This window comes from Lycorma delicatula, chromosome 11 (genome assembly GCF_047948215.1).
Source record: "Lycorma delicatula isolate Av1 chromosome 11, ASM4794821v1, whole genome shotgun sequence".
NCBI lineage: Eukaryota > Metazoa > Arthropoda > Insecta > Hemiptera > Fulgoridae > Lycorma > Lycorma delicatula.
This window is the reverse complement of record NC_134465.1, coordinates 77,310,784-77,330,846: the sequence shown is the minus strand read 5'-3', so window position 1 is coordinate 77,330,846 and position 20,063 is coordinate 77,310,784. Positions and strand designations below refer to the sequence as shown.

At 34.3% G+C, this 20,063-nt stretch overlaps 1 protein-coding gene across 3 annotated transcripts in view; it reads right to left on the bottom strand.

The window, feature by feature from the left end:
- LOC142332307 (regulator of telomere elongation helicase 1 homolog) overlaps positions 1-20,063 on the bottom strand; it is a 366,979-nt gene that overhangs the window by 47,003 nt on the left and 299,913 nt on the right. For all 3 annotated transcript variants that reach the window (XM_075378664.1, XM_075378663.1, XM_075378665.1), the window contains 3 exons: positions 17,207-17,395; positions 15,097-15,212; positions 6,400-6,541 (listed from right to left, as the gene is read on the bottom strand). In XM_075378664.1, the coding sequence (XP_075234779.1) occupies positions 6,400-6,541; positions 15,097-15,212; positions 17,207-17,395 (447 nt within the window). The remainder of the gene's footprint in view (positions 1-6,399; positions 6,542-15,096; positions 15,213-17,206; positions 17,396-20,063) is intronic.

Below are 20,063 nucleotides of genomic sequence, written 5' to 3'. Positions count from 1 at the left end.
AAAATCAAACAAAAAATTTAGTTTGTACCCATCACTTTTTAGCTTGAACATAAAAGAGCAACTTAAGAATTGAAAAACAAAACAATTTGAATGCGGAGTAACTATCCGAAAAGATAAAATAAAAGATAAAATTTCTTTTAGTAGAAATGAAAAACTAAGTTAGAAGAAATAGTGAACTGCACAGATTTATAGCAAACAAAGAAATTCAATCGATCAACAAAGAAATAAGTAAGACTAAAACAAGGGTAATAAAATATGACAAAAGGAGGATAATGAGCAATTAAGTATTAAACACAATATAATACAAGAAAGAGAATTTTGTTATTTAGGCACTATAATTACAGAGGATGGACAAAGCATGGCAAACATCAGAAGTACTTTCATAAGCAAGAAACACATTCATGAAAAAAAAAAATCTGCAACAATCAAATATAAATCTAGGAATTAGCAAAAACATTTTTGAAAATATTTATGGGAAATGTAGTGCTTTATGGTAATCAAACATGCACAATAGAGAAAACAGAAAGAAAAACAGAGGGTTTTGAAAAAGGTGTTACATAGGATGGTGAAAATTAAGCTTGATAAAATTTCAAATGAAGACATCTTAAGATGAATAGGAGAAAAATATTTGTGACAGAATCTTGTAGATGGACTTTTGGTGGGTGATCCATCAATTTTGTGTGAGGCAGTTTTAATTATTGCGGGTGTTAAACCAATTGATGTCCTTGCATCGGAACGTCAGTTACACTACAGTGCAAAGTCAGGTGAATTGACTGTGCAGTACATTCAGGAAATAGAGGGGAAGGTTTTGGTATTTAGCAGGATAGGTGGGATGAGGCAGCAGATGGGCGGTATACGCATGGTCTCTTTCCAGATATAAGGGAGTTAGGAATCGCCTCATGAATCTTCCTTAATTGGCATGTGACTCAGTTCCTTTCGGGGCATGGCACATTTCAGGACAAGCTGACTTGATTTGGCTAGACTGACTGGGGGTCCATATCCTCAATGCTTAGACTTGGATGATGCATATCATGTGCTGTACATCTGCTCAAAATATGAATTTAGGTGTTCAGAGGTGATCAGGGAGATTGAAGGTATTGGTTCGAGTCTGGATCTGCAAGCTAACTGGAAAGTTAGAGAGAGTGGTGGCGTTGTTGAAAGATTATTAAGATTTTTGGCACTAAAAGGACTGGAGAGGGTGTTTAGTGTGCAATAGTAGTCTGGGTGGCTAGAGATCTGTTTGGGTGCTTTTCTTTCAGAGTAGGCGCATTCGGCAATTGTGCCCAGTTGTTGTTTGGTATGTTCGTGGGTTGATTAGCTTTGGTTGCTTTGGTATGGTAGGTCAAAATTGTGATATTGCAAACAATTTTGAGTGTATGAGATTAATATTTTATAACAGCTCAATTTGTAAATTTTTATTGGTTGTCAGTTTTTTGATTCAGTTTAGGTGAGTTTGAAAAAATATCTTGTTAGTTGATGGGTTTTAACACTGATGGAAATATCTTTCAAGACATTTGCAACAGTGCAATTCTGATAGAGGCCATACTGATGACTGAAATATGTAATCAAGTATTGAGGATCTAGAAGATGATCTCCAGTAAAACCCATTAGGACTAGGAATGGAAGGGATGGTGTGGCAACCGGACTGTCACAAGGCAAGTGTCTTCTCATATGGGGTCAGGATGGATGGGTGGGTGGGGTGATCAATCAACACATTCAGTAAAGCTAATTTGTAGCAGAGGGATATACAGAAGGTAAAAACTATAGAGGAAGGCAAAAATTTGAATATTAACATTTGAGACTGTAGGAATACAGTAAACATATTGAGGCTAAAAAATGTATATAGAAAAAGAAATTAATCAAAATTAAATCAGTATTAATCATATTCAGTCATAACATAAAGTAACAAAATTTTAACCTTGACTCATTACTTTATTCATTAACATTTCTTTTAGTAGCGTGTCTTATTTACCTTACCAAAAAAATAAAAATTTAAATGGATTTCATCTTGTGCATGGACGAAAAATACAAGGTGCATTCTAATGCTTGTCACCTTCAATACAGTCTCTGCTCATTTGCCGTTACACACCAATGCAGTCTTGTTTTCTCCTGGTAGAAAGCATGGAGTAGATCAATTTCCATCAGATTTTTAACACATTTAACATTTTCTTTTTTACTGCATCAATTAACTCAATCTGTGTTCCACAAAACAGATTTTTTTTTTGTAATGAATTAATTCATTACAGAAGCTTTTAAAAGCTTGTATATGAGAATATGGAAACGGATTTTGAAACATATGAAAAATGCCATGCCTAACCGCAATCCTGATATTCAAACCCAGGACGAAAAGCCAAGAAACTACTAATACACCACGGAGACTGGCAAATTTCACTTTAGAAAAAACAAAAAAGTCATATGGTACCACAATGGACTGACAAATATGGAGGATGTTTCAGTGTAGTAATTTTAAGTGAAAAACTTGAAAGTGTGACCAGGCGCATTTCCTGATGAAGAATAAAACCATTTTTCCGATGTGTTGGTGGTTTTTTGACTCTTCTTTCAGCTTTGTCAAGAGTTCCTTTTAATAATGGTGGTTCACTGTTGTCCCTTTTGGATTTTGTTGTTGTGTGAGAACCCCACGGACCATCTATAACCATTCACATACTGAATCTGTAGCCTTCTTGAACAATCTAGCTGATCTTTTCAGTTCAGTTCTTGAAGCTGAGTAGAGATTTCTTCAGTTCTTGAAGTTGAAGGTTGTCCGAGGCATTCAACGTGCTCCACATTCTGACTTCCTTCACTTAATTTTTTGTGCCACTTGAAATACATTCACCTGCAGCCTTCCCTATAAACCTCAGTAAGCATTTGAAAACATTCCATTAGTTTTGTTCAATTTATTAAAATTTCAAATTGATATACAGACTTTAAAATTTAACATTATTCTGGCACAAAACTGAAAATACCAACTGCACAGAACGATGATTCAGAAGCCACAATGGCCAAGTGTTGGCCATGCAGGTTTAGACACATCCAAGGTTTCTGCCGAGTAGCTCACAATCGATTCTCACTCCTTTCTTAAAGAGGTAGAAACTCAGTCTTATTATTAATACACACCTCATTCATCCAATTAACTTCACCTTTAAGTAAAGGCAATGTAAATAATGTATTTTTTACTTATTTTTAAAAATATTTTTAATATTATTAATTACCAGTTTTAGTAAGAAATACTTTCTTTTAGTATAATGATAACTGAACAACTAATCCCAGTGCTAACAGAAGGATGATGTCACTTTAGATAGAGCTGAATATCTCTTTCACCTCAGTGGGCTTGAAATATTCTGATGTACAAAACATTTGGCTAAGAGAAGAGGACATTAAGAAATACTACACACTCTTCACTTTCCCTATTAAGTCAAACATATTATATATGTTATTATTGAGGACAAGTATGCAATTTATCTTGTGATAAGTTGCCTATAAACAGTTCAGTTATGATGTCTAACTGACAATCAAGAATTCTTACACATCATAAAGTGTTAAAATATCTTCAATACATCATAAAATAGGATATGAATGCATGTACATAGAAAAAATTGTTTTTATTGGGAAAAAATCCTCAAGCATTCAAAGAATTTGTAAGAGTATTTAAACTTATTTTAACAAAATATGAATGAGAGGACAAGAGAAGAATGCTCAATTCAAATTAGTAATTAAACAGCAGACCTACCCCGGTAGTTATATTCTAAAAATATAATATTACATATAGGAACTATATTCAAAAGTCAGAATGAGTTTCCAGGATTAGAAGATGGGTTGTCAGTTACTAATTTCATATTAGCAAATGAATGTATTTGTACATCAACCTATAATTATGAATGTAATTAAATGTGCTTAAAAAAGACATTCCTGCAAAAGACTTTAGGGAACGAAACGCAATATTGGCGGGAGTTTCAATATTTCTCCCTATAATAATCATCCTCCAGGCAGAGCCTGGACAATGTTCCTTGCTGCTGTATCTTTCTATTATCGGGCGGATTTCATCGGTTATTTAGTGGCAGTTATAAATTTTAAGTTTTATTTATGGACGGATTTCGTAATTTGCGTTCCTATCTGTATGGACCATGGTGTAATAATTTATTTACTGGTCTGACCGTGATAGACTAAGCTTTTGAGCCTAGTAATCCCGGCGTGATTCCCCTTCAGTCCATCCGCTGAAGTACTTTTGGTACCAGCACCTATGGGCTAGCAGGAGTGCGCCTACCGGAGCTCTAGTTATTTGGAGGGAGAAATGCGCCCCGTTCTCCGGAGGGAGTCGCATATGCTGACTAAATGAAATTGTGATCTCTTTGTAGGACAGTGTGGGGTGATGTCTAACTTTTTATAGTTTTAACAAAATTTAATTGTGAAAACGGTCACTTTCGCGGCCAGAATTTTTGTGCGGTTTCCATTTATAGGTTACACAATAGAGGCTCCTAAGCTTGGTTTGTCAGTTTTTGACTCTCGTACCGCCTCTTCACGGTGGTTCGTTTAATACGGCATGAGACCGTTTTCTTGTACCCTGTGGAGTACAGTCTTCTCGGCAGATATCCCGGAGAAAAGACTTTAAAAAGTTAGTATTATTATTAGTAATACCCTCCCCTACCAACAACAGTATTATTTACATGTTATGCAACATATATGTTATGCTAACATGTACAGGAACCAAACAGCAACAGTAGCAATTGAAGAACATAAGAAAGAAGCCATAATAAGAAAGGGAGTCCGACAAGGATGTTCTCTATCTCCGTTACTTTTTAATCTTTACATGGAACTAGCAGTTAATGATGTTAAAGAACAATTTAGATTCGGAGTAACAGTACAAGGTGAAAAGATAAAGATGCTACGATTTGCTGATGATATAGTAATTCTAGCCGAGAATAAAAAGGATTTAGAAGAAACAATGAACGGCATAGATGAAGTCCTACGCAAGAACTATCGCGTGAAAATAAACAAGAACAAAACAAAAGTAATGAAATGTAGTAGAAATAACAAAGATGGACCACTGAATGTGAAAATAGGAGGAGAAAAGATTATGGAGGTAGAAGAATTTTGTTATTTGGGAAGTAGAATTACTAAAGATGGACGAAGCAGGAGCGATATAAAATGCCGAATAGCACAAGCTAAACGAGCCTTCAGTAAGAAATATAAGTTGTTTACATCAAAAATTAATTTAAATGTCAGGAAAAGATTTTTGAAAGTGTATGTTTGGAGTGTCGCTTTATATGGAAGTGAAACTTGGACAATCGGAGTATCTGAGAAGAAAAGGTTAGAAGCTTTTGAAATGTGGTGCTATAGGAGAATGTTAAAAATCAGATGGGTGGATAAAGTGACAAATGAGGAGGTATTGCGGCAAATAGATGAAGAAAGAAGCATTTGGAAAAATATAGTTAAAAGAAGAGACAGACTTATAGGTCACATACTAAGGCATCCTGGAATAGTCGCTTTAATTTTGGAAGGACAGGTAGAAGGGAAAAATTGTGTAGGCAGGCCACGTTTGGAATATGTAAAACAAATTGTTAGGGATGTAGGATGTAGAGGGTATACTGAAATGAAACGACTAGCACTAGATAGGGAATCTTGGAGAGCTGCATCAAACCAGTCAAATGACTGAAGACAAAAAAAAAATGCAACATAATACTTAATATCTTCACCATATTAAGCAACACTCACCACTCGGCTGCTTCCTCTGCTATGACTTTAGATATATAAATAAGCTACTTTAACCACTTTAAAATTTTTAAATGGGTTTACTCCAAAACAGAAAAAAGCTGAAAAACTGCTATTTTGGATTTAAAGAAGGTATACCTCTCCTACCCCCACGCAAAGGGTACAAGAAATACCACTGTAAGCTGACCACCTGCCTTTGTTAGTTCAGTGCAGGATCATTGATAATCACATCATTGGTTTTGTTATACAGGAATAAAATTTAGCACAATTAAAATTAACCCGCGTTAAAATCAGATTAATGTCTTTAAACCGTATTATTCCGTTTTCAATATTATGTATACAATATTTATTAAATAGATTCTTGAATCCTACCGTTATTTCTCACAAATATACAATCTAAAAACAGGAAACAAATTCTATTACACTTAGGCAGTTGATCTTGCTTGCTAAGTTATGAACTAACCATTATTGAAACACTAATTACAACCCAAAAATCAAAATCCATGGTAACACGAGCATTCAAATCCAATTTAATCTTTAACTTCATATGAGCTATGTCTCTTCGGTATCAGAGAATAAGTAACAACCAAACATGTTAAACAATACCCAATTAAGTTTGCACATTTTTATAAAAATTTTCATTCTCTTTTTAGAAAAAAAATTTATCTAGAAAAGAGTTTATAAAAAACATACCTGATCTCCTTTAACAATATGTGGATTTTCCAAACTAACATCCACTGGTATGCCGATCTCGGATATGGTAGCATCTAATGGACTCAATGTACCGCTAGTTAATATAATGCAACGAACTCCTTGTTCTTGTAATGACTTCATCCTACACAAATAAGAGAAAAATTCAAGGAAAATTACAATATACTTTAAAATCTTATTTAATTATTCATTTTATTTCTTGTTTGGGCCATAAAATTTTCAATGAAGTATTATTTTCCATATTCACATCATGTGGTAAAATTAGATACAGCAATAAAAATAATGGTATGCTAATAAAATTTGAACATTCAGGCTACAGAATAAAGTCTTTCTTAACTTTTTATTACATTACATACACCACACTTTGGAGTAATGTAATATCACACAAACATGCATGCACAGAGAGATAGAGAGAGATGCTAGCCAAAGTAAAGGAAATAATTCAGGGCAAAATAACAAAAAAATCCATATGAACAAATGCCCTATCTTCCTCTGTCTGTCATTTTGTATTTTTTCAATAAAAATGTATATCTTAAGAACAGACAAATATTTTAATAAATATCTCCATCCATTCTAGCATCTCTGACTTTTATAAATCAAACTAAAAGGATAGTATCTATACTTGAGCGTCACTGGACTGAGTGTATATACTTGAAAGGAGATTATGATGAGAAGTAAATAAGATTTTTCCTGAAAAATTATCTCCTCTTTATTTTTAAACAGACTTATTAAACTACTCTCTTAATATATACAATCGTTATTTACAAAAGACTTAGCATCTTACACATTAAATTCTCTTATTTTTTATCAAACTGTTTCTCCAACACCGACATTGATTATTTTCATAGTTGTCAATGTTACGTTTTTATTATTCCTTGGTTCGTTCCCATATGGATTATGGTTGTGTCACTTACTCTTCAGCATGTAATACCGTGCCTAAAATGCTAGGTGCTGTACATCATGCTTTCCTTCAACTTTCTATGGGTCCCTTTAGACCAAGCCCTGTCGTAAGCTTACTTGTTGACTGTTGTGAGCCATCACATTAGGACAGGACCACCTTTTCGCATATAATTTTGCCCATCTTAAAGGACAGCCAAATCATCCGGCTTTTGACTCTGTCCTTGGGAATCCTAATTTAGGAAGGTATGAGGAACTTCCATGTTACACTGCATCTGTAGGTGTTCATACCCAACATTTACTGCACGTTATAAATGTTGACACATCTATTTTCCAAAATATCTGTGTTCATATCCTCCGTGGAAAATCAGCCTAATAAATTTTACGCTTGACCTCACAAAATACAATAAAGAATCAACATCAGCTGTTTTCTTTTAGCAAATGTTTCACCATATTCTCTCCAAGGCAAACCTGAACGCAGTGGTATACACAGATAGATCAAAACAGAACGATACCATTGGATGCACATTTATTGTTAATGACCGAACCTATATGTTTGGTCTGCCTGGTATTACATGAGTCTTTACTCCTGAACTTTACGCTATAAATAAGGCTTTGAATATCATTAACCCTAAGTACTGTCATATCCTTACTTGTAGCGACTCGTGTAGTGCTCTCCAAGCCTTAGAAAATCTTTATTTCAGGCATCCTATCATCAACGAAATCTACAATTCAATTGCCGAGTTGAACCATCACAACACACAAGTGAGTTTCTGTTGGAACCCTAGCCACGTGGGGATTTTAGAACAAAAAACGTGAAAATTCTGCTGCCAAAGGCGCAAGTAGTCAATCATGCTTCACTACCCACGTTACTACATCCGACTTTATTAAATGTGTAAAATTCATTCTTCGCGCTAAGTGCCAAGATGACTGGACGACTACAGTAAACTCTGGCACATTAAAGGTTGTGTGTTGCCATGGGATCTCATACAGGAAAATTTGTCATGAAGAAGTGGTCCTCTGCTGATTGTGGATGGGACATACAAGAGCTACTTACAGGTATCTGATGTCAGCAGTAAACGCACCAGTATGCTTGCGATGCGACTGCTGCTTGACTGTGCATCATATTCTTGTGAAATGCATATGTTATGCGGCCTTGCATCGTAAATTTAAATTGCCCAGGAATTTTCATCAAATATTGGACAATAATAAAGAAGTTTTGGATCAGGTGTTTGTTTCTGCAGGTACTAATATTTTACATGCCTTTTAATGGTGATTTTAGATTTTTTTACAGTGGTTGTATGTTTTTATGTCTTAAAATTTTAGTTTCAGTTTTTTGTTTTGTCTTTGTTTTTAATATTTTAGGTTGTTCTGATTTTGTTTTTAATTTTCTACTTAAGTTTAATTTTGTTTTGATTTTTGTTATTCTATTAGGTTTTGTATTTATATTTCCTGTTCTGTTTTCCAGGTGTTTTTATTTAATTTTTAATTGTGAATTTTTTAACTTTAGTTTTTAATGACACATACATTGTGTTCAGGTGATGATAATACTGAAGTGTTTTTCATCCAGAAAAAACCAAATAAAAAAAATATACTAACGTCAGATTATTCTGCATTGAGTGTCTCGAACAGTGATGATGAGGAACTGAATAATAGGCCATGATGACAAAATAATGATGATTGACCTATTCAAAATGAAAATGTTGCACTAGAAATCCCAGAAGTATATTTAGGAAGAGATGACTTTGAGTGGGATTCAGAACAGCCCAATCAACGGGTGGGGTACCTCATCAAAATATCATTTGAGGTCTTCCTGGACTGCTTCCTCCAGCTCATAATATCGGTAGAACAGCTACTCCCTATCAAGTGTGGAAGCTGCTTATTAATGATGAACTTATTTTAGAGATTGGATGGAAAAATAAAATATTAGACAATATAAGAAATAAAAAAAACTCCAGCAAATATCAAAATTAATTTCAGTCTACCAATTTTGATGAGATATTGGCACTGATAGCATTTTTTTTACTATGTTCTATCTACAAATCTTCATCAGATAATATAAAATCTTTATTTAGTACTAGTGTGTCGGGAAGGCCAATTTTTCATGCAATTGTCAGCAACAAGGTACAAAATTTTGATTTCCTGCATTTCAATAATCTGGATGACAGAAATGAATGGAAAAAAATTGAAAAGACAGCTAAAATTTCTTCAATTTTTAAAAGGTTCATTGATAATTGCAAAAAGCCTATTTCAATAGAAAAATTCACAACCATTGACGAAATGCTAATTCCATTTCACAGGTGTCCTTTTCGGTACACATGTCAAAAAAGCTGGCAAAATATGGCATCAAAGTAATGTCACTTACGGATGCACACAATTTTATATTTTTATGACTGTTACATTTCTACAGGGAAAGTTTGTGATGGAATTGACCTTACTGCATATGAACAATCCCGTTTTAGTAAGCCAAGTCTAACTGTTCTAAAACTGCCTAAATGTATTCCTGGTACCAAGAGAAATATAACTGCAGATAACTACTTTAGTTCTGTAGAAATGCGTAAGGAACTATTAGATAGAGGTCTAACATATATCGGAATGCTTCGTAAAAACAAAAACCTGAATAATTTTTACCAAAGAAATCTAGACCCCAGTTGGTAGTGCTCTTTTTGGTTTCAACGCAAAATTAACGCTTACGTATTTTGTTCCAAAATCTAATCTTAGTATAATATTGATATCAAGTATGCACCAATCAAGAACATTTGAAGACGGAAAACTGGAATAATACAGTTTTACAACAAAACGAAAGGAGTAGATATCCTTAACATAAGGTGTTCAAAATATTCTTCAAACCGTAGAACTCTAAGATGGCCTATGGCAATTTTTACAGAATTATAAATATCACTTCAGCGAATGTCCACATCTTGTATTAATGTTACGCAAGTAATCCTGTAATTTCTAGGTACACGTTCATACAAAATCTGGCGCAGAAAATTATGGAACAGCACTTCGTTAACTGATCCGAATCTTCAAGAGATAGTCAAAAAATTATTCGTGGGGTTTTGGGAATTGTTGACATCGCAACTGAAAATGCTGAAGCAGATGGACAAAATGTGCCAAGTGATAAATTAGATGCTAAAAAAACATGTCAACTGTGCCCTCTACGAATAAAACCGAAAACGAACTACAAATGTATACCATGTCAAAGCCCAATCTGCTTACAGTGCTTCTTGAGCACTTGCATGGCTTGTCAAATAAGTACATTCATGTCACCAAGGAAGCCAGACTCAAGTTTTGGCATGACTCCATGCATGAGTTGCAGCACAACCCCTGGCAGCTCGTGAAGTCATGTTACCGGCCAAAGTTTTTGCATGTGCTGTCCAGTGTTCTATGCAGGTTTGGTGGACATGACCACACTTTAACATCTGTGGCGACTTACCAGGGGTTCCTGGATACTCTGTTTCCAGATGCTCCGGAGGGTGAAGCAGAAGTCGGCATTAGGGGGGGTGAGACACCATTCCCTGACGTACAGCCTGTTGATCCCATCGATATAGATCGAGTGGTTTCTCAAATGGCACTGAGAGAGGCACCGGGGATTGACCAACTTGACCTGGATATTTTCTATCATCTGCTGCCTGTCATAAGAGAGCCGCTTGGCAGGCTGTTCTCAGGGTGCCTAAGCTGAGGTTGCTTTCCAACTTGTTGGAAGTAGTTTTGGTAGGTCTTAAAATCAGGAAAGGATCCGAGTGAGGTTAGCAGTTATTGACCCATCAACCTCTTGCCGGTAATCAGTAAGTTGCTTGAAAGGCTGGTTGTGGAACCACTCTAGGAAAACATCAATATGAACTCACTTCTAAATCGAGGCCAGTATGGTTTCATGAAAGGGGATGGCGCGGCACTGAGGATTGCATCTTAAATGCTCTTGCCGAGATGGAAAGTGCCGACTGTAAATGTTTTGGCAATTTTTACTGACATGGAGGCAGCATTTCCTTCCTTGTGTTGGAGTTCTGTCCTCTATGAGTTGAAACACCGTAATGTTCCCGTAGCTCTGCAGGCCGTAGTACATGACTACTTGTCTGATCGCACGGCTATGTTTATGGATGTGTACCTAGTTGTGGAAAATTCTGTCACCAGGGAGGCCCGCAGGGCTTCGTTCTTGGTCCTTTGCTGTAGAACCCGGTATTTGACAGATTTTTAGGACTGGCATTCCTAGAAGGCATCACGGCCCAGGCTTTCACCAATGACTGTCTTCTGTTAGTTCGTTACAACTGACAACCGCAGCTGGAAGACCAAGTGCAGGCGGCTTTGTCAACTGCAGAGGGCTGGATGGATATTCAAAATTTAAAGACTTATGTGCCTAAGACAACGTTTATGCTTCTCAAGGGTGCAGACAAATTATTATACAGTCATAACCACATATTAAGTATAAAGGCTGTGTAATCAGCTGAGTTCGAGTTCATAAGTACCTAGGTTTTTGTTTGATGAGAATTTGTTTAGCAACCACATTAGGCAAGTAGTGGCAAATGCCGTTTCTGTGATGCACACGCTTAGGAGGATTGCTCAAAAGGATTACGGGCTGTCAAGCAGTCATTTGAACATGGTATACAGAGTACCTTCAAAGGTATAACCTCTTATGCGGCATCCATTTGGGCACACAGGTTGTAAAGAAATCGAGCACTTATTCAAATTTAAGGAGTGCCCAGAGCAGAGCCTTAATTGTATGCATTGGTATTTTTAAAACAACCTCCTACGAGGCTACCATCGTATTTGCAAAAGCTCTCCCAATCGATTTAGTGGTGAAAGTTTAGGCAGTCATGTGGAGATTGCGAAGAGGTTGGGAAGCCAAGGGTATTTGGGATGCGGTTCAAGCCAGACCTATACCGGAGCAGAATAATCTCAATGCACTGGTTCTAAATTTTGAACAGTTGCCCATATCCCACCTATGAAGGAGGCTTTATAGCCTCGCAATGGAAGCACGGCAGCAAGAATGGCATGCCACGACTAGGAAAGTCCTTGTATAGATTTATACAGGACCTGGGGGGATGGTTTGCCTCTCCATTGTTTTAAAGGGCAACAAGAGCTCAAATGATCTCCAACCATGTAAATTTAATCCAATATTTGTTAGGTTCCGCCTGGCAGTGGATGAGCTGTGCGTCTGCGGGAAGGTCCAGTCAAATGAACACATGATGTTCGACTGCCCAACTCTTGAGGGGGCCAGAACTCAGGCCACCCTGGAACTTAGAGGTCAAGGGGAAAATTGGCTACTCACAAGCGGCGAGTCAATGTGGTGAGAGCTGCATTGTCAGAGACCGTGTGGGAATTCTTTGATGCGGTTGCTTTGTTCGACCGACATCAGTAGTTTGCTTAAGGGAAAAGACTCCTACCGCACTGCTGTAGGAAGCTAACTGGGAGATATCGCTGGCTACTAGCCAGATTAAGGCTCCAAGCGCTTTAATGGTGGACAGGTAATTGCTGACATTCAGTGGCCTAGGCATGGCAGCAAATTACTGTCTTTGATGAGATAAATTTAATTATTGACTGTCATATATGTTTTAGTAGTTGATGGGGTGCACCTACCCATTTTCATGACATATGACAAGTGGGCGGTGGGACACACAAGCAAGAGGTGTATGGTACCACGCTTATTCCACTCACGCTTTTAAGTTAGCTCTAGGAGCTAGTTAGGACACTGGTTGCTAAACTGTTTTGAGGCTCAGTAGCCATTTATGGCATAGACATTCGGTCTTATGCTTTAGGGCAACCAAATGGGGTGGTGGCGGGCGAAATTCCAAGCAAACCAGTGGCTTGTCTTACCAAAAGAAAGTGAAAATTACTAAAAATGTATATTATTCTTTGGTAGATTTTTTTTTTTTTTTACTTTTAGATATTTTCTACTTTTATGAAATGATTATTCGAAGAAGTTTTTCTAAAGATGTGGTGTTTTATTTTATTTTTTGGGGCACTCATTGGTTTTTTTATTTTTTCAGTATTTTTATTTGTTTTTATTTTTATTCTGTCATTAAGAAACTATTTTCTTTCTCCATTTTTTATAAATGATATTCAGATTGTTTATTCCTTACATTTTTTTTTTTTTTTTCATAATATATGTGTTCAATAATTTACTAAAACAAATCGTCTATCAGTACAAAAATTGACCATGATGTGATTCTGCCAGACTTTGTGATTCTATTTACAGATTTTTATGTTCATTATAACCAGTATTTCTAACTGTAATAATGCTATAGATTTTTATGTTTATAATTTAGTGATTTTTGTGAAAAACCATTTTAGTTTTGCAAGTATTGAACCTACTTTTTCTACTATTTTGCATTTTCTATATTTTATAAACTAATTTTGTATTCATTCAGTTTTTGAGCTTTGTTTAATCTTTGGTAATACATTTTTATTATTTTATTATAAACAGCATACTTTTTTAATAAAATATCACTGGAGAAATGTATTAACATTATTTCAAAAGAAGTCTGTCAGACCCGTCCACTCTATGTTTGACAGTAACGTCTACACCTGAAGGATTAACAGCATTATTAAAATAGTTATTAATTCAGGTCTATTTATTGTTCTTTCAACAGGATAATTTTTATGTGATAAACTTAGGCTAGATGCAAAATTTTAAAAATAAATCACTTAAACATAAAAATTCTTTATAATACAATTCTTTACTAACCATTATTATTAAAACATGTTATACACATTTTCTTAGCAATATTCATGATTTCCTGTATTCACTCTGTTTTTATTGAACTTAACTTTGGTAAAAAGGAGATTTTACTATACACAATAGCACTTCAACCATATGGGTTATCATTTTTACCAACAAAAGAATGATAATACTTATTTTTTTCTCTACAATTTTACATAAAAAGAAAATAAAAAATGGAATGATTGCAAAAAATAATGAAAAGCAAGTATAACAATTACCACTGAAAATATCTGAACAGTTCTTTCAAAACTAACTGTATCCAGCAATAAAACTTCAAAAATGAATTATTTTAGCATTCCTCTTAGTAAAGCCTTTTGTAGTCTAAGCATCAGATTTTACTTTTTTACTTACTTCAACCTATTTCACTCCTTTCTTCTTCACTGTTTTCTCTCTTCCCAGTACCTTTTCTTTTTTCTTTGCATGTTATTCTTTGCGTACTTCTGAACATTTCATTTTCAGATTTTTTTTCCTGCTATTTGTTCTAACATCATAATTTTAGTTTTAAAGATGTCTCTATTTTTAATATATTTTCTGTTACATTTTTAAATTTTAAGTCTTTTTAACATCTTTAATCCAGTTAATTTCTCTTTTCATATTGTAGAATAAATCACAGATTTGCTATTACTAACCTATTATTATTCATTCTGACAAGGTTACCAAAGAATATCAATCTTCACCTTTTAATTAGGCCCATAATTTTTTACATATTTTATTGTTGCTTTTTAGTTTAAATGTGTTTCTACCTTATTTTCATTTCCTGGTTTTCTATATTTTCCATATTTGTGTTTGCGTTTAAGAATTTATTCTTTTTTAACCTCCGGGACCACCATTAGGTATTACTTCAGAGGATGAGATGAATGTGAAAATGCCATGCCTGACCAGGATTCGAACCTGGGACCTCCGGATGAAAGGCTGAGATGCTACCACTCGCACCACAAAAGCTGGCAAGAAGTGTTTAAGCACTTACATGAATACATATATACTCTGGTTTTATGTGAATTTGAGTTTATAAAAAATTGTATTATAAAAAATAATATTTTAAAATGAGATATTAATTTTCTTACCCACACCCAGCACTGAAACACCACAAATGAATTATTTTAGCATTCCCCTTAGTAACAACTTTTGTAGTCCAAGCATCAGATTTTGCTTTTTTACTAACTTCAGGTTCAATATAAACCTAGAAAAAAATAAACTTTTAACCTCATAAGTTTAAACATACATTTAAACAACAAAAACAGATAACAAAAAACACTACTCTACTATTTTATTCTTCTTAATCTTTTATTGTAAACACTAAACACTTAAGAATGCAAAGAAAGAAAACATAACATGCAAATATTTCATTTTATTAAAGTTCATAGAAGTGTTCCCACAACCACATATAAATAGTCCCACACAACAGCTTGGCATGGGATTATAAAAACATATTTTAATACATTTTAAAAATTTATTAAAATACAGAGTCTTCATAAAAGAATGGTGAGTTTTCTGTAATTCAAATCAAGGCAGTAGGGAAATTTTGAGAAGCTATGTTGGTAGCTCTGATGAACTCCAACCCAAAAAGTGTTAACAGTCACAATTCACAAATATGGGGATCTGAAAACCCACATGTAATTTTTGATAAACGACGCAACACACCTAAGTTAATGTTTGATGTTGTGTGATGAAAAATTATGTAATCGGGGTTTTTCTTCACTGAAAACACTATTAATGGAAATGTTTATCTCGATATGTTAAATTACTGCTTTCCTCATCGGATGAACTCGAAACCATACAACAAATTTATTTCCAACAAGATGGTGCACTCCTACACTTTAATGCGTTCGTCAGCCAGGTTTAGAATGGAAAATTTGGATATTGATGGCTAGGCTGGCAAGAACCTGTAATCTGGCCTCCAAGGAGTTTTCTCCTTGGAGAAAATCCTCACAGTGATTTTTTCTTGTGACGGTATATAAAAAACATTGTTTATTCCCAAAAAAATACTCAACCTACGTCATTGAAAGTAAAGGATTAATGAAGCAATTTTAACCTTAACAGAAGATATGTTAATTCGGGTATGGACAGAAAATGAGTATAGATTGGATATTTGCGAGCAACTAACTGTGCACATATTGAAGATTTATTAGTTATGTAAAAAAACTGTTTGAGATGACAAATTCGATAAATAAACAACAACTATAAGTATTTTTGTTTTCATTTAATCTATTTTCAAACCGCCACCATTCTTTTATGAAGACTGTACATTCATATTTATTTGAAAGTGGCATTTCCTGTAAAGGTTGGGTAAAAAACAACACTAATACTATGCAGTGAACAGCACTCGGCTTACTTAACTCCCACTACTTCATACTTAACCTTAGCTACAAGAACCAGTTTATTGGGTATGGCTTTGGTCACAGCATTCTACCTTATTTCATATCCTACAATTTTCACAATTTTATTCCACGAAGAAGTCCAAGTTAATTGTCGAACTATCAGATTGTAAAGTGTGCAGTTTACCATCTCATCCAGGACATGATAAATAATTACACTTTATTATAAACATTCTTATATATTAAAATATATTTCAAAAAGTATAAAAAAAAGAACTTTATATTAATAATAAAAAATAAATCAACCATAATTTTAAAAAATCAATAAGAGAAAATTGTATAACTATTTCTGAGTATATTATGAGACCCAGGTTTACCTGAAAAGCAAATGAAGTTCATCGGCCCCAGTGTAGGTTTTTTATAACAGCAAGACTGACAATTTATCAACAGAGTTTACATTTACTCCAAAACGATCAAACAACTCATTCAAAGGAGCACTTCAGGCCCCCTCCAGGTAGTAGTCACCACCCATCTTTCTTTCTCATAATTCCTTGGAAGCTTAGATAGTGTTATCACTAATCATGATGGAAGCAGCACATTACTGAAGTATATAGCGTATGGAAATATCAGAAATCTATAAATTCATGCTACATTCACGCAATATGATAACGCTGAATTTAATCAATAAGCACCCAAATGGTTTAAGGATTAAAAATAAAGTAACAAACACAAAGAAAATGTACCAGTTGCGTGGTTTTCTATAAAACAGGATATAAGACATCAAAGTAATAAATAAATAGATTGTACATCATTAGCAGTAACTTATATAAGTTATGATTATAAGTTATTTCATAATTACCTTATAAAACATATCAGTTCTATCACGATTTCTTTCAGGACCAAGACTATTGTTTAAAACTTTTAAAAAATCTTCAAATTTTTGTAAACCGGCACCTTTATGCTGATATGAATTACCACTAGTTGTAACAATATACTGTGCGACATTATGAATTACTTCTGATAATATATGTAACTTATCTGCAGTCACCTAAAAAATATTATGTAATTAAATTAAGAAAATTTGATCAAAGAATATTTTTTTACGCAGAATTAACTATTTAGTACAGGTTGAACCTCAACCAATTCCCTCATTTCTAAGGCTTTCAGCCCATGAAATTTTAAAAACAGATTTTTCTTATAAAAAATAATTTTAAAAAGTCATTTATTATCTCAAAGTTACAAAAATTCTCCTTAAATGTAGTATTCTCAAGATAAACAATAATACTATAGTTAACCCATTACTAACAATCTGAAAATCTGTCAAACACATATATAATAGATGTTCATCTGTACTTGCAACTGCACTGATATCTTCTTTCAGTTCCTATAATATACTCAAGATCTCCCAAAAACACAATCCACAAAAAAAAAGATATTGGAAATACAAAGATCAAATGAACAGGGAGACAAACTGCAATATGTTTCTGACATCATAACGAGCAATATATATATATATGAGAAGTATTATCTGGCCTTGTTGAAAGGAAAGAGAGTCGAATTTTTGAACCAATCCCAAGATTTATAAATCTAAATCAATAATAAAAATTTGTGATACTGAAACACAACTAGATTTCATTTTTGAATCTCTTGCTAGGTTAATAAAAAAAAACAATTCACAATTCCAAACTGACTCACATCTCATCAGATACAAGGGGTGGCTACAATGTAACGCACAGTTGTTCATAACTTATAAATCAAAACAGATAATTAAATGAAGCAAATATGGCATAAAAATTAAAAATACATTTTATTTGCTATAAAAACTAAACATATAATTTTTCACATAATCATCATCTACAGCTGCACATTTCACTTAAACGTGGATCATTTTCTTATCCCATCAATGACGAATGCTGATCCACAACCTCTTGCTCTACTCTTCTTGATCCACAACCTCATTGCACCCTTCAGTTCATCATCCATGGTGAAATGAATACTCTTTATAATTTTCTTTAATTATGGAAAAAGTGAACTGTGGGCCAAATCTGGTGAATATGGAGGGTATGGTGAGTATTAGGTTAAAATTTTTCAAAGACCCTTAACAGTTAGTCACACACAATGTGTGTGGTACAACATTATCATGCTTCAGAATTACAGTCTTGTGGATTGTTGAACATGACACACACATCTCCAAAGATGTGTTAATGTCACTGTGTATTCACATAATTTACATTTGATTGAGCTTCCAGATAGTCAGTCATGTATATGTATTTAAAATTCCATAACACTGTCAAACTGAGGTCCATCCTTAATACTTGCTTTATCAACTTCTGATGAACAAAGTTTTATTGCCCACCAATGCACAGTACTTTGATTAGCAGTTTCATAACCACAACTGTCTTTTAAATGATAATGAATGTCACTAGTACTCACTTTTTCCGCTGTTAAAAATTCAATCACTTCAATTTGTTTTAGACACGTTGACATAGCAGGTGTACTCAACACTAAAACAATGGCTAGTGACAGAAAATTAGAGGATGTGAATCAACAGTTTTAGAATGTTAGTAGGAGAATGGAACTGTAAGAATGCAGCACCTGTCATTTTGTGCAAATTTTATTCTCCTGCCACATTCTCTGTGCATTAAATTTCATCCATTCTTTGCACTAAATTAATTCAAACAAACAAACAACAAATGAAGAAAAGAAGAAAAATATTAAAATGATAATTATAAATAATATGTGATTTTATAAATAATATTACATTACACTATGCAACATGATTTTCTATGTTTCTGTAATTTTACATGTATTTTATTATCCTAAAGTATTTTTTTGCACTGATTTTAGATCTGAAATTATTTCTTTCTATGACGTATAGATTTTTTGCAAATCAAGTGACCTCATTTTTTTATTTAAATGTAAATTCCAAAAAGGGAACTTTTATTGGAAGGGAAGGAAATTTTAATTTGGTAAGAGGGATTGGACTTGTTACACCCAGCTGGCTGTTAGGCGGGAAACATAGTTCATTATTGACATGCTATAGTGCTGTGAGGTTGTATTTGTGCTGTCATATGTAGTTTCTTCAGAAACGAGTTTCCACAAGTGTTTGAATAACCCAAACATGTTCTGTTACATTTGCAGTAGCCACGTAATTGCTAAGCAAAGATAGAACATTAACAGTTTCATGAGAAATGTCTATTACGCATACTTCGACATAAGGCTTGGTGATGAAGACAAAAACTGGGCGCTGCACAAGGTATGCCGTACAGGTGTTGAGGGAATGAGATTGAGGAAAAATAGTGTGAAAAAATCAATCCTTTTTGCAATCCCAATGGTTTGAAGGGAGTCACAAAATCATGTTACCGATTGTTATTTTTGTATGGTTAACGTTCAAGGTCATAACACAAAACATAAGAAGGATACACAATATCTGAACATTCCTTCTGCCTTACGACCAGTTACGCAATGTGAATCTCTCCCTATCCAAGTTCCACCTCCCATTCTTGAAGATGTGCCACAGGAGAGCAGCTCAGAAAATTAATGTGATAATGCTGATGATTACAAGCTGGAAGAAGATTTGCACAAAAATTACTCGGCCAAAATGAACTTAATGAGTTAACTCGTGATTTGAACCTTACAAAAGACGCCGCCCAATTGAATGGATCAAGACTTGGATCAGTTTCATAAAATCAGGATGTATCATGAATGTGAAGATT